Source organism: Pipistrellus hanaki, assembly GCF_964339955.1.
Source record: "Pipistrellus hanaki genome assembly, chromosome: 14".
Taxonomy (NCBI): domain Eukaryota; kingdom Metazoa; phylum Chordata; class Mammalia; order Chiroptera; family Vespertilionidae; genus Pipistrellus; species Pipistrellus hanaki.
Window position 1 is genome coordinate 33,225,133 of NC_140516.1, and position 27,980 is coordinate 33,253,112.

General features: G+C 43.0%; 2 protein-coding genes across 2 annotated transcripts in view; both read left to right on the top strand.

The window, feature by feature from the left end:
- The window catches only part of KIF11 (kinesin family member 11), a 40,655-nt gene extending 32,680 nt beyond the window's left edge, over positions 1 to 7,975 (top strand). The window contains exons 19-22 of the mRNA XM_084904313.1: positions 869 to 1,091; positions 3,136 to 3,287; positions 4,511 to 4,627; positions 6,943 to 7,975. Of these exons, the coding sequence (XP_084760439.1) occupies positions 869 to 1,091; positions 3,136 to 3,287; positions 4,511 to 4,627; positions 6,943 to 7,074 (624 nt within the window). The 3' untranslated portion in view covers positions 7,075 to 7,975. The remainder of the gene's footprint in view (positions 1 to 868; positions 1,092 to 3,135; positions 3,288 to 4,510; positions 4,628 to 6,942) is intronic.
- A 13,271-nt stretch (positions 7,976 to 21,246) lies between these two features.
- Positions 21,247 to 27,664, top strand: HHEX (hematopoietically expressed homeobox). Its single transcript, XM_084903759.1, has 4 exons — positions 21,247 to 21,761; positions 23,952 to 24,130; positions 24,332 to 24,382; positions 26,529 to 27,664. Exons 1-4 carry the CDS (start codon positions 21,368 to 21,370, stop codon positions 26,748 to 26,750), a joined length of 846 nt encoding a protein of 281 aa, XP_084759885.1. The 5' UTR covers positions 21,247 to 21,367; the 3' UTR covers positions 26,751 to 27,664.
- The last annotated feature ends 316 nt before the right edge of the window (positions 27,665 to 27,980 follow it).

Sequence of the window (27,980 nt, forward strand, 5' to 3'; positions counted from 1 at the left end):
TAACTAGTTTGTAGAAAATATAGAGAACAGCCCTAACTGGTTTGGCTCAGTGGATAGAGCGTCGGCCTGCGGACTCAGGGTCCCAGGACAGACAAACATGAAAATATTGCATAGAGATGCAATTGGCCAAATCCAGAATTTGAGGTCATTCAATAGATCAAAGACCTGGTTTCTTCAACAACAAGTTATTTTACAAAGAGAAAAGTATGAGGAAGGATAAACCTCATCAAAAGATTATGAAGACTAGAGGGCTTAAGTCCTAGTTTGTCTGGATTGGTCCTCTTATACATCTTTTGTACTAGGAAATTATTAAGAATGGCCCTTTCACTCTGCAAAATATTTCCGTTTGGATGATAAATTATATAGGACCTCCTTGAGACATATCAATGATAATGCTGATTCAAACAAACAAGTTGTGAAAAACACTTGAGACATTAGATGTAAAGAAACTAGTGTTAAATTTTTTGATGTGAGAATGGCCTTGAAAAGCTCTTCACTTTACAATATATGCTGAAGTAAATGGATGAAATGATACAGGAGCACAAAAGGGGGTGGGGGTATGATTGGGGAGTGGTAGGGGGTTAAATAGGAGGTTGAGGATAAATAATGTTATACCTTAATCAATAAAGAAATTTAAAAAAAAAATCCCGAGCGGAAAAGGAGTAAATGGACAAACTTATTTGATTAAAACCCCATTTGTTGATAAATGTTGTGGCTGGGTAATGAATACAGAGGTGTTAATTCTCTATTTTTGCATGTGTTTTTAAAACATTTTATAGAAAATATCAAGGTAAGGGGGAAAGATGTATTGAATACAACGCTGATAACTTTGATTTTAATAATAAAAGCTCATTTGCATTATTTACAGGTTGTAAACCAAAATTGTGAGGTTTCAAGTTCAGAGATTACTGAAAAATTAAGTGGACATAAAGAAGCTAATGAGAACCACCGTAACAGTTTTCTTGGTCAGATAAATATTGATGAAGAAAAATTAATGGCACAAAGTTTAGAACTTAATGAAACCATAAAAATTGGTTTGACTAAGCTCAACTGCTTTCTGCAACAGGATCTGAAGCTGGATATCCCAACAGGTACTTTAAGAGGGAAATAGAATTGGTAAAATTTTTAAAGTTGAATTCAACCTTATATAGTGCCAGATGTTTAGGAAAACTAGATCCTGCCACAGCCTGATAGGAATTTACCATTACATGTAATCAACTCAAATATGGAAATATTAGAACCCTAAAATAGCTTTAAGCATTAAATATAATGATATAGGGAACATATATACTCCTAAAAATTTGGGCATCATAAAATAATTCAGCAAAATTTTACTAAAATTTTGGGAACTGGCTTTGACTTAAGAGAGGACATTTTAAAAATAAACAAAATGTTGGCTCAGTGGATAGAGCCTTGGCCTGCGGACTGAAGGGTCCTGGGTTCAATTCCAGTCAAGGGCATAAATCCTGGTTGTGGGCACATTCCCAGTAGGGGATGTGCAGAAGGCAACTGGTTGATGTTTCTCTCTCATCGATGTTTCTGGCTCTCTATGCCTCTTCCTTCCTCTCTGTAAAAAATCAATAAAATATATTTTAAAAATAAAAACAAAATGAACCATCTATCTAGAGCTATAATTTATTGAATTACATTCCTATATTTTTTTGTTCATATAAAAATTAGAGCCTGGCCTGTGTCGCTTAGTGGGTTGAGTGTTGACCCATGCACCAAGAGGGCACCAGTTCACTTCCAGTCAGGGCGCATGGGTTGCTTGCTGGGTCCCCAGTGAGAGGGTGTAGGAGGCAGCTGAACAATGTTTATGTTTCTCATCAATGTTTCTGTCTCCTTGTTCCTTCCTCTCTTTATAAAGCTCATAAAAGCTATTTTAAAAACAATAGAGGAATGTAATTAAATAAGTCTATTTTAATGCAAAGCTTATCATACTGTGGCATTTCCTTTTTCTTTTCTCTTTATATTTTATTATTTTTTAAATTTTATTTTAGAGAATGAGAGAGGAAGAGAAAGAGAAACTTTTATTTGTTGTTCCACTTATTTATGCATTTATTTGTTGAATCTTGTATGTGCCCAGACCAAGGATTGAACCTGCAACCTTGGCATACCGAGGGCTGCATTTTGATATGTATATCTCTCATTTTGTCATGGACTGTTAGATTGGAATTTATGGATCACCATTTTGGGAGGTCAGAGGTTACAAATGTCACTGTAGGCTATACTGATTCAGGGAAGCCAGTTTGGAAGAAAGTTTAACAAGCTATTTAGCACAGGATGAGTAATTGAGTTATTCATTGGATTGTGGTAAATGTTGCCCACCCTGGAAATTTACTAAAAACTCAGTAAATTTTATGTTAAATTAAAGCAGTTATAAAATGATTTGATGTTAAGTATTTATTCCCCAAGAGTCCTGTAATATTTTTTTCAAAAAATTAGGACTATAAATGTTAAGCAAACAAAAAGTAAATGCTCATGTAAATTATGAGAGTATGAATTCATTATAAAGAAATTTAACTGGTTAATATTTAGCTCCCACCAAATTTACAGTGAAATGATTATCCCTATCAAAGTGATCATGTTGAGAAAACTACTCTTATTCTAAAAATGCTGCCATTTGTCAGAACATTCTGACTCTGAGAATTTATTTTTAATTTAAAATATATATATTTTCTATTGATTTTTTACAGAGAGGAAGGGAGAAGGATAGAGAGTTAGGAACATCTAGAAATATCGAAAAGAGAGAAACATTGATTAGCTGCCTCTTGCACACCCCCTGCTGAGGATGTGCCCGCAACCAAGGTACATGCCCTTGACCAGAATCAAACCTGGGACCCTTCAGTCTGAAGGCCAATGCTCAAGGCACTCAGCCAAACTGGTGAGGGCTGACTCCTTTTAAAGCCTATAACACATAGTTTGTATAGCCTCAGAGATGTAAAAACTTTATGTTTTGGGATAGATTGAATCTTGAAAACAAATTGTGTCTAAGATCAGTTGTCAAGTTAGGAAATATTGTTAGTTGTAAGCAATATATTCTAACAGGTGACAAGACTAGTATAATTTCTAATAAAAAAATCTTATTTATAACCCACACTTCATTTTTTCCCACTTAAATGTTGTCTACTAAAGGTACAACACCACAGAGGAAAAATTACTTATATCCATCAACACTGGTGAGAACTGAACCACGTGAACTGCTCCTTGATCAGTTGGAAAGGAAACAGCCTGAGCTGTTAACGATGCTAAACTGTTCAGAAAACAATCCAGAAGACACCAGTCAGGTAAAATTTAAAGAATCATAATTTTAGAACTCCTATAGACTTGATGTCATTGATTTCACATGGAGAATTTTATTCTTTTATTTTTTTTTAATTAAATATATTTTATTGATTTTTTTTTTTACAGAGAGGAAAGGAGAGGGATAGAGAGCTAGAAACATCGATGAGAGAGAAACATCGACCAGCTGCCTCCTGCACATCCCCTACCAGGGATGTGCCCGCAACCAAGGTACATGTCCTTGACCAGAATCGAACCTGGGACCTTTCAGTCCGCAGGCTGACTATTCTTTTCCTTTCAATTCTACTCTATATCTCATTCATAACAGTTTTCTGACCATTAAATGTGTTTCTTTTATTTATTTATTTATTTATTTATTTTATTTTTAAAATATATTTTATTGATTTTTCACAGAGAGGAAGGGAGAGAGATAGAGAGTTAGAAACATTGATGAGAGAGAGTCATCAATCAGCTGCCTCTTGCACACCCCCTACTGGGGATATGCCCGCAACCAAGGTATATGCCCTTGACTGGAATCGAACCCGGGACCCTTCAGTTCCCAAGCCGACGCTCTATCCATTGAGCCAAACCGGTTTCGGCTAAATGTGTTTCTTTTAATCTGGACATTTTTTATAATTAGACTAACGGATAATAATAATAATAATATCTACTTTTTTTTTTCTTTTCCTTTTTTTTTATAAATCTTTATTGTTCATATTATTACAAAAGTTCCTCATTTTTTTCCCCTCCACCAGGTTCCCACCCCACCCTCTGCCCTTTCCCCACCCCCCACTGTCCTCATCCATAGGTGCACAGTTTATGATCAGTCTCTTCCCGCACCCCCCCACTCCTCTTTTCCCCAAGAATTGTCAGTCCACTCCCCTTCTGTACCTCTGATTCTGTTATATTCATCAGTTAATATTGTTCATCAGGTTTTTTAATTCCCTTGGTTTTTAGATTCACTTGTTGATACCTGTTTCCCCGAAAATAAGACAGTGTCTTATATTAATTTTTTCTTCCAAAGTTGCGCCGGGTCTTATTTTCAGGGGATGTCTTATCTTTCCATGCGCTAGGTCTTATTTTCAGAGGATGTCTTATTTTCGGGGAAATACGGTAATTTTACAATAGCCAGAGCTATTGTATTATTTTCAAAGAAGAAGATTCCCCTGACTTGTGGGAAGATTTTTAAGCTCTTGGACTTAATCACCGATCCAGCTTCTTATTTTAGGACTCAGAAGAAGAAAAGGCAGTTCTGGAGCACACTATTGAAGAACCTGTAAATCAAGAGCCACCTGCAGATGCTAGTGTGGATTGTTCCTCAAGTACGGGGGTCCCGTTTTTCCAGGTACCTGATTATATCCTGTCAGATAACCCTTCCACTTCTGGTATAAGTCCGTCATTGCTAGTCAACATAAAGGCATTGCTCTTGGTAGGTCAAACAGCAAAATATTTTCAGCCATCTGAAATGGCTTGTTAATTTCTCTGATTTAAAATATTTACACAAATTTGTAAGGGGTTTTCTGTAGGATAAATAAAGGTTAGATTTGACTTACTCTCCATCTTCAGTTGGTAATCTCCAACTGTCCCTTTCTGCCTCATACATACTCAGAATGGAGACCAAGAGCAGTCGCTTCCCTTCCCTCCACCTTTGCCCTGGAAGTCTGAGAGCCTTTCTCTGCCCAGAATCAGACTGAGAGCTGTGAGGTTTAACAGACTGAGAGACTCGAGTTACATTAGTGATTTCTTTGCTGAGGCTTTGGCCATGTTAACAATTCCCCCATGTTTCCTGAGCTCCTTGTGCAGTTATATCCTGTAATGTCTCTTACCCCCTTTTATTTATTTTTATTGTTTTTTTTTTATCCTCACTGAGGATATTTTTCCATTGATTTTTAGAGAAAGCGGAAGAGAGAGGGAAAGACAAAGAGAATTTGAGAGAAATACATTGATTGGTTGCCTCCTGCACATGTCCTGACCAGGGTTGGGCTGGGGAGGGACCTGTAAGCTAACCGAGGAACATGTCCTTGACCGGAATCGAACCCTTCAGAACCCTGGTCTGCAGGCCGACGCTCTATCCACTGAGCCAAACCGGCTAGGTCTTTTACTCCCTTTTACTCCCTTTTAAGCCCTTTTGGGAGTATGGCACTAAAACTGCCTAGCACATTTCACCTGTTTTGAAGACATAAGCCTAGACAGTCTGTGAAGTAAGGACTCCCTTACATAGGACATGGATGGCTCCGTTTTACAGTTGAATTGCTGCTTCTGACATGTATATACTTATACTGTGTCTGACAGACTTGCAGGTCTTTCCACCAACGTCTGAAGATTCCATCCCTAATTTAAAAAAATATATATTTTTATTGATTTCAGAGAGGAATGGAGAGGAAGAGAGAGATAGAAACATAAATGGTAAGAGAGAATCATTGATTGGCTGCCTTCTGCATGCCCCCCACAGGGGATTGAGCCCACAACCTGGCATGTGCCCTGACTAGGAATCAAATCCTGACCTGGTTCATGAGTCAACGCTCAACCACTGAGCCATGCCAGCCGGGCTCCATCCCTAAGTTAAGCTGTTAAAACTTCTAGCTTAGATTCTATTAAGTTCCTCTCTGTCAGTCTTAAGGCAATTTCATCCCCAAATTCTTTCTTTTGCTTTATTCTTTACTATATCTTTTTCCATTTTTCAATCCTCTCTTCCATCTTACAAAGTTAAGAAAAGGGGGGGAGAATTAAAAGAAGTTAATTACTGTTTGGAAATCGGTTCATTATTATTGTTTAACCAGGCTTAGTGGTTCAGCTATGGCAAGGAAGTCCCTACAGTACTGGGAAAATTTGGAATTGGATTTTAGGCCTTTAGCTAAAGGCTGGAAATTATTTTCCCCCTGATAGCATTCTTTTGGGATGGAGGTGAATTTTCTGGGTTTAAAACTCTAAAATAGTTTACGATTTGTCTCAGCATTGATAACTAGATCTACAATGATTATCAGCCATCTCTTAAAGCAAGTATGAAGATTTCAATGAAATATACATCTCCAAATGAAATTGGTTTAAACAAAAGATAAAGTTGGGGGGAAAAATGTCTTAAGGTAGCCCATATACATCAGATTCTCTGTTTAAAATAGTATTGCCTTTTTTTTGCATGATAGCAAATCTTTGTTTTCCCAGGATTTCTTTACAGCAGCACTGTTGACATTATTAAGCTGGATAGTTCTTATTTGTGGTGGCTGGTCCTCTGTGCTGTGTATTTTATAATATTTAGCAGTATTTCTGGCTTCTACCCCTTAGGACCCAGTAGCATCCCCTAGTTTAACAACCAAAAATGCCTTCGGGCATTATAAACTGTCTCCTAGGTTGGGGGAGAAGGAGCAAAATTGCTCCCTCTTGAGAATCACTATTCTACAGTAAAATCTGTGAGTATGCTTTGGAATATCATATGGAAAATTAATATTTCTTTCCACTCCTTCCATTGGTGGTAAATGAAGCAGGCATTTATTTCTACTTGTCAGATTGATTGTTAGTTCAGATTTGTGCTGAGTCTTTTTGGAAGTTCTCTCCACACTTAATTTCTTTGCTATAATCCATAGAACTTTGAAAATACTAGTATAGCTAATAGGTATCAAATGTTACTTTACATTGACTTAATTTATCTCCTTAAATCTACAGCATAAAAAATCGTATGGAAAAGACAAAGAAAACAGAGGCATTAATCCAGTGGAGAAATCTAAAGTAGAAGAAACTACTGAACAATCTGTTACAAGAAGCAGATTACCTCTACGAGCCCAGATAAATCTTTAGTTAACTCGAGGGTTTTAAATTTTATTTTTAATAAAAATGAAAAAATAAAACCCGTAACTCGAGAACCTTGAGCCTTGTGTATAGATTAAAAACAAACAGAAAATATCAAGGCAATATTGTAAATTTAGTTGAATTTAATATGTGTTCCCATTTTTTCTGTCATTCCTCTGTAGTTCACTGTGCATTAAGTTGGGTTTCATTTGGGATTTGCATTGAGTAAACTGTCCTTTTATAACATGAAAAATATTTTTGTCTATTACTAAAGAGCAAATGTATAAGAGCTGCACTATTCTTCTAGGCTTGAATGGCAACATCACCAATGCTTGGTCTTGGGGAGGACCATCTCCTTTCTTTTATTTTATTTTTTTACTATGATTGAATTATGTCTATATTTGCTTGCCTCCTTCCTTAGACTTTGCCACTCTGCCTTCTTAAGTTCCCTTTCTCCCGTTTTATTTGTCAATAAACCATTTGTAGAGCTCCAGATTGGTATCCATTTATTATGAGATAGCCAGAATTTTACCTTGCTATCTTTATTACTTTTTTATGGTTATCTCTAAAATCACTGTCAACAATAAACATAACCCAAGAAGGTCCTTTCAATATTTTTAAGTTGTTACCCCCTAGACATGCGTTTAATTCCTTTCTGAGGCCTAACACATGAGCCTCCACAGAGTTCATAAAAATCCAGCTTTTTAGAATATAGATTGCTGTTTTGGGAGAACTACCTAAATCTCTGATTAATGGCTGTGTGACCCCATTTTAATGCCTGTGTCTTACCCAGAAAGTCACGGTGGTTTAAGGGCTTTTTGACGTTATTAATTATGACTATAATTTGTATTCTCTTGTTTACTTGATAAAGCTGTTGTTCTTTGTATATAATAAAATATGCATATGTGTATTTTTTTTCTATTGAAATCTTAATCTTTAGAAGAGCTTTGATAATTTTTATCTGGCAACCAAATTTCTGGAAGTTGAGCTATTTCAACATGAAGAACCAGAACACTTAGAAGGAATTAACTAGTCCTTCCTTATCCACAGTTTTGCTTCTGTGGTTTCCTTCACCGTTACCCACGGTCTGAAAATATTAAATGGAAAATTTAAGAAATAAACAATTCGTAACTCTTTAACTTGCGCGCCTTTCTGAGTAGCATGGTGAAATCTTGCGCCGCCCTATTCCATCCCACTTAGAGTGTAAATCGTCTTTGTCCAGCATGCCCGGTAGTGTCCACGGTGAGATTGCTGCCATGTAGCAGTGCTTGTTTTTGAGTAACCCTTACTTTACTTACTGTCCTCAAGGTGAAAGAGTACTGATGCTGGCAATTTGGATATGCTAAAGAGAAGCTGTAAAGTGCATCCTATAGTGAAAAGTTTTCAACATCATAAGGAAAAATATATTCTGAGGTTGCTAAGATCCATGGTTACAAATATTTTATCTGTGAAATTGTAAAGAAGGAAAGAGAAATTTGTGCTAGTTTTGCTGTACCTCAAAAACTGCAAAAGTTATGGCCACAGACAGTTCTTAGTTAAGATGGAGACGGCATTAAATTTGTGGGTTGAAGACATGAACAGCAAATGTGTCAGAAAACATTGAGCCTATACGAACTCTTTAAGAGATCTTCTGAATGGATAAGCTATTTACTGCAAACCAGGGATGGTTACATATTTAGGAATAGGTTTTGGTCTGAAAGATAAAAAAATGACTCGAGAGGCTGCTGATGAAGCTGCCGCCGAATTTCTGGCAGAGTTGAAGTTGATGAGATTCCGTTTCAGAGCATCCACTGGGGGTGGTGGAATGTTTCCCCCGCAGGTAAGGGGAGACTACTTTATGCACAGTGAATTTTGTGCCCAAGTGAAGTGTACGTTTAGAAAGGTTTGACTTTGATAGCTAAATAGAACCAAATCCTATTGGAGAATTAGAAAATGGGCTATTTCAAGAAATAAATTTATCTTGCAGAGGTGTTATCTTTTTAAAAATGGTATTTCTCTACAAAAGCAGATGTCAACATAAGCTGTGGGTAATTAAAATAAATTGCTCTCAGTAAATCCACGATGAAGAAATTTGGTTTTTCCATGAACTTGCTTGCCCCATTATTTCTTATTTGGCAACAGGTATATTTTTAGAGTTATGCAAATTGTATTAAAATTTCTAAGATAAACTTCTATACAGAAACCAGCAAGGAAGAAGGGCCTTGGTAAAACCCCAGGCTTTAGTTCCATTCCAGAGGGCTACACCGTGGTGTAAGAGGCATGAGAAATAGATTGGTTCTCACAGGGCCTGACGTCCAGCCATGTCTGCTCATTCCCTATTTGAAAGTTATCCAGGAAAGCTGATGCAACTGGTTAATTACCTGACAGAAGCAAAAATAAATATCTGAAGGATTTAAACATCCAGAGTTAAATTAGCTCTACAAAGTTACATGTACCGTGTTAAAAAAATGACCATTGGCACAAATAGATAGCTTCAAGGACCCCTTCCACCTTAGAAGTAAAAAAAAATAAAATAAAATAAAAAAAAAATTCAGAAACAACCTTGTCAGAATTCTGGGAACATTTACAGCAACCAAAAAATGCTAAGTCAAGAAAAAGGTAAGCTAAGGCCCGGAACAGCCGGGTCTGGTGCGGCCAGGCCCAAAGCAGCGGTTGCCAGGCTGGGAGCGGCCAGGCCCGGAGCAGGGGCTGCCAGGATGGGAGCGGCCAGGCCCGGAGCAGCCGGGTCTGGTGCTGCCAGGCCCGGAGCTGCCAGGCCCGGAGCAGCAGCTTCCAGGCTGGGAGCGACCAGGCCCGGAGCAGCCGGGCCCAGAGCAGCCAGGTCAGGTGCGGCCAGGCCCGGAGCAGCAGCAGCCAAGTCCAGAGCAACTAGGTCAGGAGCGGCAGTGACCAGACCTGGAGCAGCTGGTTGTGGAACGAACCAGAGCAACAGAGGCCAGGCCCGGAGCAGCCAGGCCTGGAACAGCTTGCTCCTCGCCTGCCCCTGCCCCACGGTTGCCTCTCAGACATGGCTGGAAACTTTTGTGGGAACTTGAGGGTCTGCTGAATCAAGTGATGAAGGCTTAGATCTGGATGTGTTGACTACTAAGTATAGGGCTGGGGTGTTGATCTGTGAGTGCCTTGGGTGGGCCCTGGATGAGGCTGGTTGACCTATTTGGAAATGTCTTTTGTGTGAAATGTATCATTGGGCATGTGGAGGTATTATTGATATGAGAAAGTGCTAAGTAACTGATTTACTATCTGAAAAGGGATTTACAATACTATCGGGGAAAGGGAGGGAGGAAGAGACTGAACATAAACTGCACCTATGGATGAGGACAATGGGGGATGGGGAGGGGGCGGAGGGTGGGGTGGGAACCTGGTGGAGGGGGGAAGAAATGAGGAACCTTTGTAATAATATGAACAATAAAGATTGATTTAAAAAAAAAAAAAGAAAAGAAAAAAAGAAAAAGAAAAAGGTAAGCTAAAAACTAGGCAAGCTTTTTAGTGTTTTATATGCCCTTGTTCTATCCCCTCCCCAGCCCATGTTTTCGGAGTGACACCTTGGTTCCTGGTCCCAAGGAAGCAGATCTGATCATCTAAAATAATTGTTCTAACCCATCTGGCGCCTATGGTAGGAGTGAAGTAAGGCACTTTGCTTTGTTTCATCTAACTCAGAACTTGTGGGTGAAAGTGGCAGGCATTTCTTTAAAATACTGTAAGGCAAATGAACAACCTGCTGCCTCCTGGGGCAAAGGATTACAGTAAATAAAGGAGTGCCAACATCTTGAGGAGAAAATAGGAGAGAGTTTATTAAAGGAAAGTAGGCCATTCAAAGACCATTGTATACCGGGGGATTGGAAAGCCCTTTATGTTCGGGCCAAGTTGCGTGCATGAGAAAGACCCTAAGCTTTTACTGCTGCCTGATACTTAGGATCAGTACAAGCAGTAAGTGATAACTAAGGCAGATTGAAATGGCCTGCCCAGGCATCTGAAGGTGTGCTCCGACAGCCAATAGGCAAAGACTGGGAGGCCTTTTCGTTTTTTAAGATTTCTGGTTTAGTCATTTTTATTTTATTTTTTTTAAAATTTTTTTTAAAAAAAATATGTTTTATTGATTTTGTACAGAGAGGAAGGGAGAGAGATAAGAGAGTTAGAAACATCGATGAGAGAGAGTCATCGATGAGCTGCCTCTTGCACATCCCCTACTGGGGATATGCACGCAACCAAGGTACATGCCCTTGACTGGAATCGAACCCAGGACCTTTCAGTCCCCAAGCCGACGCTCTATCCATTGAGCCAAACCGGTTTCGGCTGGTTTAGTCATTTTTAAAAGATATTTTTTAAATTGATTTCAGAGGGGAAGAGAGAAACATCAATGATGAGAATCATTGATTGGCTGCCTCCTGCATGCTCCCTACTGGGGATTGAGCCCACAACTCAGGCAAATACCCTTTACCAGAATTGAACCTAGGACCCTTCAGTCCACAGGCTGATGCTCTATCCACTGAGCAAAACCAGCCAGGGCTTGTTTTAGTAATTTTTTAGGCTACTGGCATTTAAGAAAATGTCAACACATTAGCTGAACATAAGCAAAAGGAAGAGACTTCGGAGACTACATAAGTCAAAGAATTGAGAATTTATACATACACACACAAAAAAAAAAGTTTGCAAAAGTCACTAAACAAATTGGTACAGCTCACAGTAAGCAACAAAAACTAGGTGTGAAGAAAAAAAAAAAGATTTCCAGCGTTACGACATTATAATATTCAAAATGTTTTATTTTCAACCAAAAACTAAGAAGCCTGCAAAGAAACAAAGTATGGCCCATTCAAAGTTAACTGACTTATGTAATTATTGGACTTTAAGTTAACTGACTCAAATATGCTCATAGAGTTAAAGGAATCCAGGAGAACAAACAGAGGATATCAATAAATGAATCTTTAAAAACCATACAAGTTTTGACCAGTGTGGAGCAGTTGGTTGGGCATCATCGTGTGCACAGAAAGTTTGCTGGTTCAATTTCCGGTCTGGTCCCATACCGTGGTTGACGGGCTGATCCCTGGTAGGGGGCGTGCAGGAGGCAGCCCATTGATGATCTCGCATCATCGTTTCTCACTCTTCTCTCTCTAGAAAATCACTAAGAAATTTTTTTTTTAAAAAAAACATCATGCAAATTGATTGGGAGCTGAAAGTTCTAACTGAAATAAAATAAGTCACTAGAGGGTTCCAATAGATGTGAGCCAATAAACTTGAAGCTAGGTAAATTGAAAATGTCCAATTGGAGTAGCAGAAAGAGAGGAAAGTCTGAAGGAAAACCAAATAGAGCCCAAGAGATCTATGGAGCACAATGCAGCATACTGACCTGTGCAAAAAGGGGAGGAGAGAAAGAGGCAAAAAGAATACTTGAAGAAATAATGGCTGCAAACTTCTCAAATTTCTTAAACCACTTCAATCTAAACATCCAAGCAGCTCAACAAAGCCAAACTGAATAGAATAAACTCAGAGACCCACAAGACATGATAATCAGATTGTCAGAAGCTGAAGACAGAATCTTGTAAACAGCAACAGGATAATGCAAATCAAAACCACAACGAGATACCATTTTACACCCACAAGGATAGCTATAGTGAAAAAATAAAGTTTACAACAGGAATTCTTGTACAATGTTGGGAATGTAAAACGGATCAGCCACTGTGGAAAAGCATGTCGGTTCCTAAAAAAGTGAAACGATCACCACATGACCCAACACTTCCACTCCTATGTGTCTACCCAAGAGAAAGGAAAAAAATCCCTCCACACAAATATTTGTACACAAATATTCATAGCAGCACTATCATAATAGTCCAATGGTATTAACAGCCTTAGCGTTCATCACCGTATGAATGGATAAACAAAAGGTGGTAAATACAATGGGTTATTACTCAGCCATAAAAATGAAGTATGGATACATGCTACTCTGTGGATGAACATTGACAATAAAATGTTAGCCCTAATTGGTTTGGCTCAGTGGATAGAGCATCAGCTTGTGGACTGAAGGGTCCCGGGTTCGATTCCGGTCAAGGGTATGTACCTTGGTTGAGGGCACATCCCCAGCGGGGGGTGTGCAAGAGGCAGCTGATCGATGACTTTCTCTCATCGATGTTTCTAACTCTCTATCCTCTCTGTGAAAAATCAATAAAATATATTTAAAAACAAAAACACAGAAGGACATTTGAGAAATTCACAAACATGAGCAAAATAGACAACACACTACTAAATAACCAATGATCAAAGAAGTTACAAGAGAAGTTAGAAAATATTTTGAGGTGAATGAAAACAAATACACAACATACCAAAACATATGGGATGTCGATAAACAGTACTTAGAAGGAAACTTACAGTAGTCTATGCCTCCATTTATTCCCAACTTTTTAAGCTCTGGGCAACCACTAATCTGCTTACTATCTCTATAGATTTGTCTGTTCTGGACATTTCATATCAATGCAATCATCAAATATATGGTCTATTGTGTCTGTCTTCTTTCACTCAGCGTAATACTTTCAAAGTTCATCCACACTGTAGCATGTCTTATTACTTTATTCCTTGTTTTCTTTAAAAAAAAAACCACACAACTTTAAAATAATTTATTTTTAGAGAGAGGAAGGGAAAGAGAGAGAAACAGCGATGTGAGAACAAAACAATGATTGGCTGCCTCTTGCACGCCTCCTACCTGGGCATGTGCCCTGATTGGGATTCAAATCAGCAACCTTTCCATGCATGGGATGACGTCCAATCTACGGAGTCACACCGGCCAGGGTGTGTTCTTTCATATCTAGATACATCAAAGGCGAATACGCTAAGTGTCCATCCAGGTTATGACATTACGGAGTAACGCCCGGCTTCCTCTCCCTAGCGACTACCCTCCTTGCAGTTTCTTCAGCCCAGGAACATGACCTGCTTTGTAGCCAGGTGAAAACATTTCACACTGTAACCAAATGTCTGTGAAGTGTTTTCCTGTGCCTCATCTCATTTGATCCTCACAGAAGTCAGGTAGATAGGAGACTAGGTGGAATCCTATTTTCTTTTTGTTAGCCAGAAAATGGAGATTTAGAAAGTTTAGAAACTTGACCTGACTAAAAAGAAGAAATGGTGGACCTTGAAAATGACCTCAGGTTTTCTCACTGTGCAGAATATAGTCAAACACTGCTGCAGTTAAATATTTCACCCTTTGATCTTCCTGCGTGATCTACAATAATAATCTGCTTTGTGTTGATATTTACTGCTGTGTTGCTAACAATTACTTGAAGAAGAAGCTGGGGTGCTTCACTGGGCTGGAAAAAGTTTAGCTATGTCAGAAAGCAGATCCAATTAAGCAAGTTTATTCTATATCTATAAAAGGCTAAGTTGACTCACACGCACAATACATACAAAGCTCTTGCTGGCACCAATTGCAGCTGTGTGTTTCGATCTGTCATTGTCAATCATGCATTTGGTTGACACTTCTATTATAGAGAAAGGGTGAATAGTGATATTAAAGTATTTATTCTAATTAATTTTCTTTCAATATACATGAGTTCATGCACCAGGCCACTAGTTATCAAATAATATTCCATTGCTTGCATATACCACATTTTACCTACCCATTCATCAGTTGGTGGACATTTGGGTTGTTTCCACTTTTTGGTTTTTATGAATAATTCTGCTATGAACATCTGTGTGCAAGTTTTTGTGTGGACATATATATTTCATTTCCTGGGTATATACCCAGGAGAGGAATTGCTGGGTCATGTGGAAATTTGATGTTTAACCTCTTCAGGAACTGCCAGATTGTTTTCCAAAGTAGCTCCTTCATTTTACATTGCCATCGCAATGTATGAGGGTTCTAAATTTCCATATCCTTACCAACATTCATCAGTTTCTGCTTTTTTTTTTAAAATGATTATAGCTATCTTAGTGGGTATGAAGTGGTACCTTGTTGTGGTTTTGATTTGCATTTCTCTGATGACTAATGATGGTGAACATCTTTTTCATATGCTTATTAGTCCCTTGTGTATCTTCTTTGGAGAAACTTCTATTCAGATCTTTTGCCAGTTTTTTAAAAAAAAATTAGGTTCTCTGTCTTTTTATTACTGAGTCCAAGACTTTTTAAGTTGAGCAAATAACTACCATAAGCCCCACCTAAAGCTCCATGGTCAGTCAAATTCACCCACATTATGATACGATGCAAGGTACACTGTAGTATGTAAGATGTGGACATCACCAAAGTGACATCATGGTGACTATTGTCTAGAGCTCTGATTTCATTCATGACATGAACGAGACATTATCCTTTGGTCATATTAGCATTTTGTTAAGATAGTAGAGCCCTAGACCCCCCACTAATAAGTTACATTTTTGTCAAATTTAAACAAAATGTAATACAATAGTTTGATATGTATTAAATAAATGATTTAGTCATTTCAACAGCTGAAGATAATAAAAATTTTAGTGTAAGTAAAAATAGAACCAATTGTTATAGTTCAATCCATTGATGCATTTTCCTCTGTGTATATTTCATTGTTGAAAATAAGTTGCAAAAAATTTACCTAAGTTCCTAGCAGATAAATCAGAGGTGAGAACCACCTTCTCTTCTTACAAAGTTTGGTCTCTTGCAGAATAGCAGTGGCTAAAATAAATGGTGCCAATTTTTTAGAGTGAGTCTTGTTTAATTCAGAATATAATTAAAATCTCATGTAGCTTTATTGGTTTTAGTATCCAGCAGAGAAAAAATATTGAAACTCCAAGAGATTTTGAATTAAATAGCTACAACAGTTTTGTTTTATTAGTTCTGACTGTGTGAAAAAAATTATAAGGACAACTTTGGAAAAATCTTGTTCTTTTAGAGCCCCAAATGACTTTTAAAACAATAAAACAAACCATAAAACCTACACAAGTGATATTAAAAATTATGTAGTTCAATAAATGTGACATTCACAAATGTGGTTGTAATTTTTTTTTTTTAACTATAGCAAAATGAACATGGATCTGACGATTGGATTTAGAAAAGGCAGTGTTATATAGCTTAAGAGAATTAAGTGCTTCAATTTGCTCGTGAGGATTATGTAGCTGAGACGGAATGTTACACCAATGCCTTTTAAGGTCTCCATCCACATCACAGGATCTGAGGCTCAATGAAAGAAAGGGATGATACTTCCTTTTCCTAATTGCTGATTATTTCCCTGGCATTTCCTATTTATTTTTTTTTAAGCTTTGTAGAGTTATATCTTTTTTGGTGGCTGAGTCATACACAGAACAAATTATAAATCCACACTATTTTTGAAGATGGAGAGTGAAGGCTGACTAGTACAGGCATTACATGAATTGTTGCGATAATCGCAGTTACTCAATAGGTGGAAGGGGCAGAAAAACAAAGATGAGGGAGGAACATTTTGTGAGAGAATAATAATCACAGTTATCTGAGTTCAAATCATTGAAAGCCCAGACATAGTAATAAAAAAAAACAAAAACCCACAACACTTTTTAAACTGATCTGAGAGAGGAAGGGAGAGGAAGACAGAGACAGAAACATCAATGATGAGTGAGGATGTTGAGAAAAGGGAATCCTAGTACACTGCTGGTGGGAATGCAGAGTGGTGCAGCCACTGTGGAAAACAGTATGGAGTTTCCTCAAAAAATTAAAAATGGAACTACGATTTGACTCAATGATCCTTCTGTTAGAACTATACCTTAAGAAACCAGAAACACCAATCAGAAAGAATATATGCACCTCTATGTTCATAGTAGTGCAATTTACGATGGCTAAGATTTGGAAATAGTCCAAGTGCATACCTGCAGATGAGTGGATAAAAATATGTATATATCTATACAATGGAATACTATGCAGCTATAAAAAAGAAAGATCTCTTATCATTTGCAACAGCATGGATGGACCTAGAGAGCACTATGCTAAGCGAAATAAGCCAGTCAGAGAAAGATAAGTATCACATGATCTCACTCATATGTGGAATCTAATGAACAAAATAAACTGATGAACAAAGTAGATCCATAGACATAGAAGATGAGTTTCAGAGGGAAGGCAGGGGTTGGGGGTGAATGGAGAGTGATTAACCAGGGAACTTATGTGCATACTAAAGAGAGACCCAATGCACTAATTCATGCATGGGTGTGGTCTGGCTGGCCTGCCCCAATTAGGGCCAATCCGGCCTGCCACAGAGAGGAGATGTGGGAGGTTGGCTGGCCCCACCCCTGACCAAGGATGGGGCTGGCTAGGGGGAGAGGCCATATGTCCTGGCTTCTTAATGGAACTCTTGGTCAAACTCCCAGTTGAACAGGCAAGTTGCATCTTAGCCTTTAATTATATAGGATAGGCATAGCCCATGGGCACAGACAATAGAGTGGTGAAGGCCTGGGGGTGGGGTGAGGGTGGAGTGGAGGGAGTCAAAGGGAAAAACAAACAACAAACAAATAAACAAACGGGACATCTGTAATACTTTCAACAGTTAAAAAAAGAAGAAAGAGGAAACATCAATTATGAGAAAGAATCATTGATCAATTGCCTCCTTTGCGGGGAGCCCACAACCCAGGCATTTGCCCTGGCCTGGAACTGAACAGAAAGCTCCTGGTTCATAGGTCCAAGCTCAACCACTGAGGCACACCTGCCAGGCCTAACCATAACTTTTGAAGGCACCTTTAAGCTTCAGATAAGAACTGTCGCCAAAACCGGTTTGGCTCAGTGGATAGAGTGTTGGTCTGTGGACTGAAGGGTCCCGGGTTCGATTCCAGTCAAGGGCATGTACATTGGTTGTGGGCACATCCCCGGTATGGGGTGTGCAGGAGGCAGCTGATGGATGTTTCTCTCTCATCGATGTTTCTAGCTCTCTATCCTTCTCCCTTCCTCTCTGTAAAAAATTAATAAAATATATTTAATACATAAAATAAAAGTGGTAGGAATAACAATAACCCCCCCCCTTTGGTCTTCATAAAAAACAAAACAAAACAAAACACCCACAAAAAACTGTCTTTTCTTTGTCCCCCAATTCTGTGTCTGTCCTTGGTCTACAGAAGTGCGCATGTTACTTTTATAATCTCCCAGCACCTGCCAGAATCCTCTATCAGGCCATGTGATGGGAGTTATGACTGGTGGAGAGGGCACAATATCAGACCAGACCCCGGAGGCACCAGGGATCCACAAACAGCCTTCCACAAATGGTTCCCACCTGAACTTGTATGCAGACTCAATAAATAATTCAAATAATTTTGACCTTAAGAAAGTGAACGTTTTCATTTTTTAACATTATTTCCCTCTTTACATACACATATCTGAGTGCATATATGTGTGTATACTGAACTATTTGAAAGTTGCAGATATTATAACACTTCACCCCTAAATAGTATGCTTGCACCTCCCCAAAATAAAAACATTTACCCACAATACTAATATCACTACTAACACAGTGAATATTAATTTTTGTTGTTGTTAATCCTCACCCAAGTATTTTTTCCATTTATATATATATATATATATATATATATATATATATATATATATATATATATATATTTAGAGAGAGTGGAAGGGAGGGGGAGAGACAGAGAGAGAGAGAGAGACATCAATGTGAAAGAGACATATAGTCTGGTTGCCTCCTGAACATGACCAGGGGGCGAAGAATTGAGCCTGCAATCGAGGTATGTGCCCTTGACCTGAATTGAACCCACAACCCTTCAATCCAAGGGCTGATGCCCTAACCAGCTAGGGTATGCATATCAATAATGTCATATAACAGAATTCATATTCAGTGTTTGCCTGCTTTCTCCCAAAATGCCTTTTGTAGGGGTTTTCCTTTTTAATCCAGAAGCCAATCAACGGGTGAAACTATGAAACCTTGTGAAAACCCTCATCCTCAACAATGTTTCACTCAATGGCTTTGGTGATTAATGATGACTCTTTCTTGAATAAATTATTACATTTTCTGATTTCCCCCCCAATCCTCCTGCGTTTGTTAGCTAGCTGGCATTCTTTCAGCATTACCATCCACCATCTCTTTCTCTGAGTATGAACTGTTACAGACAATGTGTTATAATCCAGAATGTGTTTTGAGGCTTCAATCACCCCAAATTTGGCCAATGACGACCCTTCAAGGGGGTTCCTGGTTTCTCTCTAGTCTCTGGCAGGAGATGCTCCAGTGCACTGTGTACTGTCCTGCCCCAGGCTTAGCATCAGCCGCTTCGTCCAGGACCTACTTTGCTATGAATAGATCACACATCCACATCCCTCAATTCTCCAAATATCCACGAAGAATACAGTACTATCTCCCTCCAACTCCACCTCGCTCTTCATAGACAATAATATTAGTTTTGTGTATATCTTCCCAGAGAGTTTATATAATAAATCAAAGGCACAGATAACTATTCATACCATCTCCCCATGTTTCAACTCCAATGATAGCATATTACACTCACTGTATTTGTCTATACTTGTAGCTCTTGTCTGCCCTCAGATTCTGAAAGATGCCTATGATCCCAGCCCAAAAAGATTATGAACCTTTAGGCTAAGTCTTTTTTTTTTTTTTTTAATTATTTTTATTGCTTTCAGAGAGAAAGAGAACCAGAGAGAGAGAATTATCAATGATGAGGGAAAATCATCCATCAGCTGCCTCCCGAATGCTCCTCACTGGGGACTGAGCCAGCTACTCTGGGGATGGTTAGCTGGCATTCTGGTTCACAGGTCGACACTCAATTACTGAGCCACTCTGGCCCGGCTGGGCCAAGTCTTAAATTTCCATAGGAGAAAAAAGCTCAGGAAGGGTGACTTGACTGATTGCACTGGCAACTATTAGTCCCTCTCTAGACTCCTGGACAACTCCTCATTCTTCAAACATCAGTTCAAGCCTCCTTTCCCCAGCTAGCAGCTGATGTCCCCTGACTACAAGGTTTCAGATCACGAGGCACTTCTGCTTCGTGGCACATGCATAAGCCACTGTATCAAAACTCGTCTCCTGCCTCGGTGCGGACAAGAGCCACATCTGCCTTTGTTCACGGCTGGCACCCAGTAGTTCCTCCACACACACGCACGGAGTGAAACTCGAACTCGGGGTGCGTCTGGCTTCCAGTCCGCGCTTCTTCCTCCTGCAGTCCCAGCCGCGGTTGGAGAAATCATTCCAAGACGTAAATAATAATAACAACAATAAAAACCCTCAATAGGAAAAGCTGGGAAGTCTTTTCATTTCTACCATTATTGGAGGACCTCAGCTGAAACTGCTCACCGCGAGGTGTGACGACCGCGGGAGGGCGTCAATCAGGAAAATGCCCCCTTGCCCCGAAGGCGAGCGGAGGCTGCACCGAGCCGAGGCCACACGGGGTAGCGGCGCAGCTTCAATAGGAAACACGTGCAACGCGGGGAAGTGGGGGTGCGCGCAGCTGCGATCCCCCAGGACCCGGGGCGAGGGGACGCGGAGCCCTCCCCGCTGGGTCGGAGAAGACGGCACAGGCTTTGCCTTGGGGCCCCATCACCCAGAATTTCCCCGATTCCTGCCGGGGAGAGGCTTCTCCGCGTCCCCGGGGGAGTGAGTGGCTGAGCCCGGGGACCCACCACATGAACCGGGAACCCGGAGCACCTCAAGTCTATCGTCCTTTCTCCACCGGGACGCACCTAAGGGCCGTGGGTCCCTCTCCTGGGAGCCGCCCCAGCAGCACCCCAGGGCGCTCTCCTCTCCCAAGAACCAGAGCCGCGCCGGGGCCACAGCGAGCGGCACCGTTACTCCAGGGAGGGCGCCGCCGGCCGGGGAGGGTGCTCGGAGGCCCGAGGAGGCGCGGCCCCGGTAGTGGCCTCGACGCTCCACCAGGATCGAGTCCGGTGACCCCTCGCCTGGGGCGGGGCGCCCTCACCCACCCCGGGCTCCGGCCTGGATCGGTGCCCCTTGAGTCCCAGCAGAGAATGCCCCCCGGCTGTGCTAGGGCTGCCTGAGTCCGCGTTCCCTGCGGCCGGTCCCCTCCCGTCTCCCCGGCGAGCGCGGCCCCGGGTTCCTCCGAGGGCGTCCGGGCCGGGGTGCCGCCGGGAGCGCAGAGCCGGGCCCCGGGGCGCGGGGTCCCGGGAGCCTGGGAGCCGTCGCGTCCCGGGGGCGGGCGGGGAGCGCGGCGGCCGGCGGGGCGGGCCGAGGGCGGGCGGGGGCGGGCGGCGGCTCCGGGGCTCCGTGCCATTGGCCGCGGGCCCAGCGGCAGGAAGGGGCAGGAGAGCGCGGCCCCACCCCGCGGCCGCGGAGCCTATCGCCGGGGGCGCGGGGCGCGGATAAAGGTAGCGGCGCGGCGGCGCGGCCGGAGCTCTGCGGCCGGGGCGCACGGAGCCATGCAGTTCCCGCACCCCGGGCCGGCGGCGGCGGGCGCCGTGGGGGTGCCGGTGCCGCTGTACGCGCCCACGCCGCTGCTGCAGCCCGCGCACCCCACGCCCTTCTACATCGAGGACATCCTGGGCCGCGGGCCCGCCGCGCCCGCCCCCGCCCCCGCGCTGCCGTCCCCCAACTCCTCCTTCACCAGCCTCGCGCCCTCCTACCGGACCCCGGTGTTCGAGCCCACGCCGGTGCACCCCCCCGCCGCCTTCCCGCACCCCTCGGCCGCCGCGCTGGCCGCCGCTGCCGCCGCCGCCGCCGCCTACGGACCCGGCGGCTTCGGGGGCCCCCTGTACCCTTTCCCGCGGACGGTGAACGACTACACGCACGCCCTGCTCCGCCACGACCCGCTGGGTAAGGCGGCCGGGGTCACGGCGGGGCCGAGCCGCGGCGGCGGCGGCGGGGAAGGCGGCGGGGAAGGCGCCGCCCGGCAGGTGGCAGCGCCCCGGTGGCGGCGGGGGCGGCGATAGAAAGTTGCGGTCAAACGCGATCGGGTCGGAGAGCGGCTCCGCGGGCGCGCGCGGGGCCGGGGAGACGCGGGCGGCGGCGGGAGTGACCGCACCGTGACTCAGATTGGTTTTTCCGGGACCTCCCGGCCGGCCGGGGCGCGACTTCGGGCGCTGCCGCCGGGGGATCTGGCAGCCGGAGGCCGTGGTGGGGCGCGCGCGCCGCCTGGGGAGGGGGTCCCGGTGGCTGGAGGGCCGGGGGAGGGAGCGCCCAGGCGGGGGGTCGGGGGTCCCCTGGGCTGGAGGGCCGGGGGAGGGAGCGCCCAGGCGGGGGGTCGGGGGTCGGGGGTCGTGGGGCCCCGGCCGGCCCTCCCCGTGGGGCTGGGAGAGCCGCTGCCGCCGGGCCCGGGAGGCAGACGGGGCTGGCCCCGGTTCAAGCAGCCTGTGCAGTGAGAGAGAGCCTGACCCTTTCCGTTCATACAGGAAACCTTGAGCTCTCGATAGGAGTAAATCTGGTTTCAGAAAGCTGTTAAGTGTTTTCCTGGCTGCGCGGAGCAGACCCTTCCCCCGGAGCCGTGCGCGCTGCTGATTACTTTATCGACATCCTCAATACAGACAAATTCAGGAAACACTCGGCTTCTGATAGCCGGGATCCGTTTTTCTGATATTGTTCATTTCCTCTGTGTGGGATGGGACTGTAAGGCAGCTAAAATAACCAGTTGCTTCCTTTTTTTTTTTTTTTTTTGAGGCTGTTTTGCACCAAGTCTGAAGCTGACGTAAGCAAAATCTCGAAAAACAACACACAAGACACACACACACACACACACACACACACACACACACACACAAAACAATGCCAGCTTTTCAAAGCGTTTAGGCGCAGGCCCACAGACCCACGGACGGACGGACGGACGGACACGTCTCTGGAGTGCGAAGGGCGGTGCGGACGCAGTTTGCAGGGCGTGGAAGGCGCCCTGGCTCCGCGCTCCCTCCCGGTGGCCCAGGGCGCCTCTGGCCCCCAAGGCCCCTGAGGCTTCTTGCCTGGGGCTCCCAGGGTTTTAAATCCCTTTGTTATTGGCAGCTTCTGAAGAGACCCCTAGAGACAACTCACATTTCCATCCATTCACATTTTAATAACCTTAGGATGGTACGCCTCTAGTTCGGTTCTCCATCCTCTCTTCCTTGTTAGAGAGATGGGGTGAAGGATTATATTTCAGTTCTCTCTCTTTTTTTTAAATTATTATATCGTATTTTTAAATCTCAGCCTCGAGGGTTTGTTTGGTGCTGCGTGGCTGTCAGCCTGCTGTGGCGGGAGAGGTGGGGATGGGGTGGGGGTGGCTCCCAGCCGGGCCGGGGTTGGGGGCAAACGTTTCGCCGCGCGCCCTGGGCTTCCTTGGGTGACTGCAGGGACCGCGCAGGAGGAAGCGAAGGGTTTTCGAGTTAGACCAACAGGAAACACATTGACGGAAATGTTGCCATAGCCCAGGGGGTGGCTTTAACTGGCCGCCCCCGCGGGCCGGGTGTGAAATCAAAGGAGGCCGCGGCTCCCGAGGCCCAGGATTGGGAGCCCCACGCGCGGCCCAGCGCATGGCTCCGCGGTCAGACCCCGCCGTGGGCCGCGGCCACAGCCGCCTGTGTACATGGAATGGCCCGCTCCTCCCCAACAGACACTCCGAGTAGCTAGAAAGTGCAGTTCACCAAAGGGAGGTGCCAACAGTTGTAGTTATAAATTGGAGAGCCACTGGTTCCAGAGGGGCTTGGTATTTTCAGCTCAACCTAGAATGGGCGTCCTTTTGGCCATCAAAGGATTTGGCTGTTGGTTTCCAGTTCTGGGTGTGAAGGTGGTGTGTGTGTGTCTGTGATTGTTCAACGTGGTCTCTGTGTATTGCAGGGCAGGGGTGTGACTGGCTATTGCTGTGTCTCTGGGTGTGCATGTGTATGGGTGGTCCATGTGCCGGTGAGGGTAGATGGACGCGTCTGGTGGGGTGTCCTGAATCTCCTCACCCGCTCCGCCACCCCCAGGGCCATGGAGTTAGTTGTAGGGTCACCAGGCAGCTGCGCCAGGGCCATCACTCACCAGCCCTCTCTCTGCCCACAGGCAAACCTCTGCTCTGGAGCCCCTTCCTGCAGAGGCCTCTGCATAAAAGGAAAGGCGGCCAGGTGAGGTTCTCCAACGATCAGACCATCGAGCTGGAGAAGAAGTTTGAGACCCAGAAATACCTCTCCCCGCCCGAGAGGAAGCGTCTGGCCAAGATGCTGCAGCTTAGCGAGAGACAGGTGAGCGCGCCGGCTGCCCGGGCAGGCTCTCCCGGGGCGGAGGAGAGCCGTGGAGCCACGGTGCGCGCCTGCTCCGGGGCCTGGCTGTCCAGTGTCTGGGGCTGTGGTCCGCTGTGGAGCCCAGAGTCTGCCTCCTCTCCACTACGTCCCTTGGGATCCAGGGCTGGTGACAAGTTTTCTGTCTCTTTTTTTCCTGTATAGGTCAAAACCTGGTTTCAGAATCGACGCGCTAAATGGCGGAGGCTAAAGCAGGTATGGACATGGTTCTGTTTCTATGGAAATAAATATTTTTTATCAGGTTATCTCCACGCGAGGCCTGTTATATAGGTTGTATGCAGAAGTCATTTGAGAGACTATTTAACCTCTTCACCTTGATTAAAAAGGCAAATAGCCTTTGCTGAAATTCAGGATGAGTTGCTCAGGTGGCAGTAATGCTAAAAGCACCTAATGCAGTTCCTATGTCAATTATGCTTGGGTTTTCACACACTGGCTAGTAAAACTCCTGGCTAATTGTTTTATAAACCCCATATGTTGTTTATCTAATTAACGCAGGAAAGATAAAGTAATTGACAGTAAATGACTTAAGCAAGTTATCTTTGGGAGAAAATTGTTTCTTTTATTGACACAGCCATAATAAAACCAGTCAGAGCTCAAGGGTAAATATAAGGAAATAAACACCTTTAAGTCTTGTTTGCACTGTTTTTAAAGAATTAAATATCAAAGAGTTTAAAAATTATTTCCCATCTAATGCCAGCTCTTAAAAATGAATATAGAAAACATGTAAGAGAATATCCAATCCTGTTTGGAAAGTAGCTTAAGCTTTCTAACAGTCTTTCTTCCTATGACCTTGTTACGCAATAAGTGATAAAAAAAAAAAGTAAAGGCTAATTCAGTTTTTAAAAGCTCTTAACTTAAGGCTGAAGATTTATGAAGTCCTAATCAGGATGACTTCTCCAGAGTAACCTGCAATTGCTGAATTGTTCATTTGCCAATGTATGTGTAGTTTATAGTAAATAAAATATTTTTGAAACAATGGTACAAGTTGGGAAATTGAAAGCAGTGTGCATTTTTAAATATAGTAACCATAAAACTTTTTCATTAAAAACAAGATAGTGTTACAAAGAACATTTGGAAGCAGGAAATAAAGTTCATTTCATTATTCTAATGTGATTTAATTATTTTCAGGTTTCCCTCAATTTCTGACCTTGTGCATATATTTGTTACATAGATCCAAGCCTGGTGAATCTATTATTCTATAGACTTGCTTAAAAAAACAACAACATACTTTATAATATTTCTATATAGTGTTTATGTCCATTTTAGATAAACACAGGATTAAAAATTTACTAGCTCATTTAGTTCTTGGTCAAAAGTGGTACTACAGATTATTAGGGACTTTTAAGATAGAGATACCTATGTAATATGGGAATATTTTAAAGAAATTTCCCTCAGATTTTAAGTTATAATTGTTTCTCTTCTCAGTTGGCAACATTCTTCCAGTTCTACATTTATTTATTTGCCATGATTTTGTAACCTGTTACACATATTTATGTATGTTTATAAACATACTCCAGAAAACAGATGAAAAAGATTCAATCTAATAATTTGGAATTTTTTCCTTAATCACTATTTAGCATTCATTAAAAAAAAAAAATGTCTAGCCCTAGCCAATTTGCCTCAGTGTTTAAAGCATTGATTCACTGACTGATGAGTCTTATGTTTGATTCCCAGTCAAGGGCATGTACCTCTGGTTGCAGGTTCCATCCCCACTCTTTGTTGGGGTGTGTACTAGAGGCAACTGGTGTTGATCTATATCACTCACATCGGTATTTCTCTCTCCCTCCCTCCCTCCCTCTCCCTCTCTCTCTCTCTCTCTCTCTCTCTCTCTCTCTCTCTCTCTCTCTCTCTCTCTCTCTCTCCCCTTCCTCCCTTATACTTCCTCTCCAAAAATCAATGGAAAAAAATATCCTCAGGTGAGGATTAAAAAAAATGTCTAGAAGGCCCTGCTAATTGGCCACGTTTAACTATTTGAAGAATGATGATACTGTGTATCTGCAGTGGCCTGATTTCTCTCTCCCACCCCCCTAAACTTTTAAGAATCTTCAGATCATTAAGATTTGGGCTGGAATTAGTGTTCATTTTTGACTTAATACCATTACAGTTATATTTGTGATTGGTTGTTCTTATTTGGCAAGAGTGTATGTAATCTTTCTCTGATAGGAAAAGAAGTTTTTCCAAAGTGAGAAAAAGAGTATGCCTTATACATGTAGAGCCTATAAGCTAAGAGCAAAGGATAAACTAAAAATTAAAAAGGTGGTAGAGGGCGAAAAGCCTTTGATTTATGTCTCACCTCTTTCCTCTCTCACGATCCACCCATCTCCATTTCCATCCTCTTCAGGAGAACCCTCAGAGCAATAAGAAAGAGGAACTGGAAAGTTTGGACGATCCCTGCAGCCAGAGGCAGGACTTGCCCAGTGAACAGAACAAAGGTGCTCTGGATAGCTCTCAGTGCTCGCCTTCCCCTGCCTCCCAGGAAGACCTGGAGTCCGAGGTCTCAGAGGAGGATTCTGACCAGGAAGTGGACATTGAGGGCGATAAAGGCTATTTCAATGCTGGATGATGATCACTGACACGGGGACCTTCAGAAAACTGGACTTGGGAATGATATCTGCAACAGGAAATCTCTGCAGACAACCGGCAAACTGTGGGAGAGGAGATCAGTTTGCTGGCATTCTGGGAACCGAACACACTTGGTGCACTGGCTAACTAACAAGCTCACCTGGAAACCTTAATTTTGACTTAAAGCAATTTATATATTGATTTTCGTTTGTACCATAAGGGGACTTTTCACTGGTTAAATTTACCCCTTTTTAAAAAGTAAAATTTCCACCCCTATTTATACAAAGTAATTTTGAATATTTTGGTTGACTTTTTTAAGTTATAACTTTAAAGATTTTAATGGGACCTTCTTGAATAACTTTTCTATAATCTGTATCTTCATCCCACGTAACGGAAAACCAAAGGGTACCCCACATTCAGAGGTATGCCTTGGAAAGGGGGCCCACATTTCGGGCAGCCTTGAAATATTTTAAAAGGGAACATTCTTTACTTTTATATTACGTTCTTATACCGCTGCCTTAAATCCAAAAGCAGCTCAGAGCTCATCTCCAGGATGTGTGTGCCTTTTGTTAGGAAGAGATAGTAGGTAATCTTAAAATGCTTGTCTTGCACTATCACTTAGTACCTGTTTGACTAAGGTGCTAAGGATAGTGCTGCCCAATTCAGGCAGAAAAACTGACTCCTTGGCAACTGAAATTACTAGTAAGCCCAGGAACTAGGAATCGCAGGTTAATGAAATGTAAGTAGACTGTAGATATTGTGTTTTACATCAAACAGTGTTTATAATGTGTATATGTGTATATATAATTGTTCCACTGTAAAAAAAAACAAACAACCATGGCCAAAATATTTTTTTTGTGTGTTTTTTAATGAGTAACCTGCCTATAAAATAAATCTGTTGGTGAGATGACTGTCTTCGTCAGACCTCTCCTTCGGTTAGAACAAATCTGCACTCTTACACCTGTCCGGGGTGCCCTGCGGGGGTGCTGGGGTGCTGGGCGCAGACCTCACCTGCCCGCGCGGGCCCCGGGCAGGTAGGTTCGGCCTTTCCCCAGGTGTGTGCAATGGATGGGTGTGCAATTGACGGCTGGGGCTGCGGGGGAGGCTCCGGCAGGCAGGTCGGAGCCCAGGGCGCCCCAGGAGGAGGCGGCGACTCCGCAGAGTCCCATCCATTCGCCTCGGCCACGGCCTGGCCCCGCCGCCGCCGCTGTCCTTGACCGACGTGAGTCAA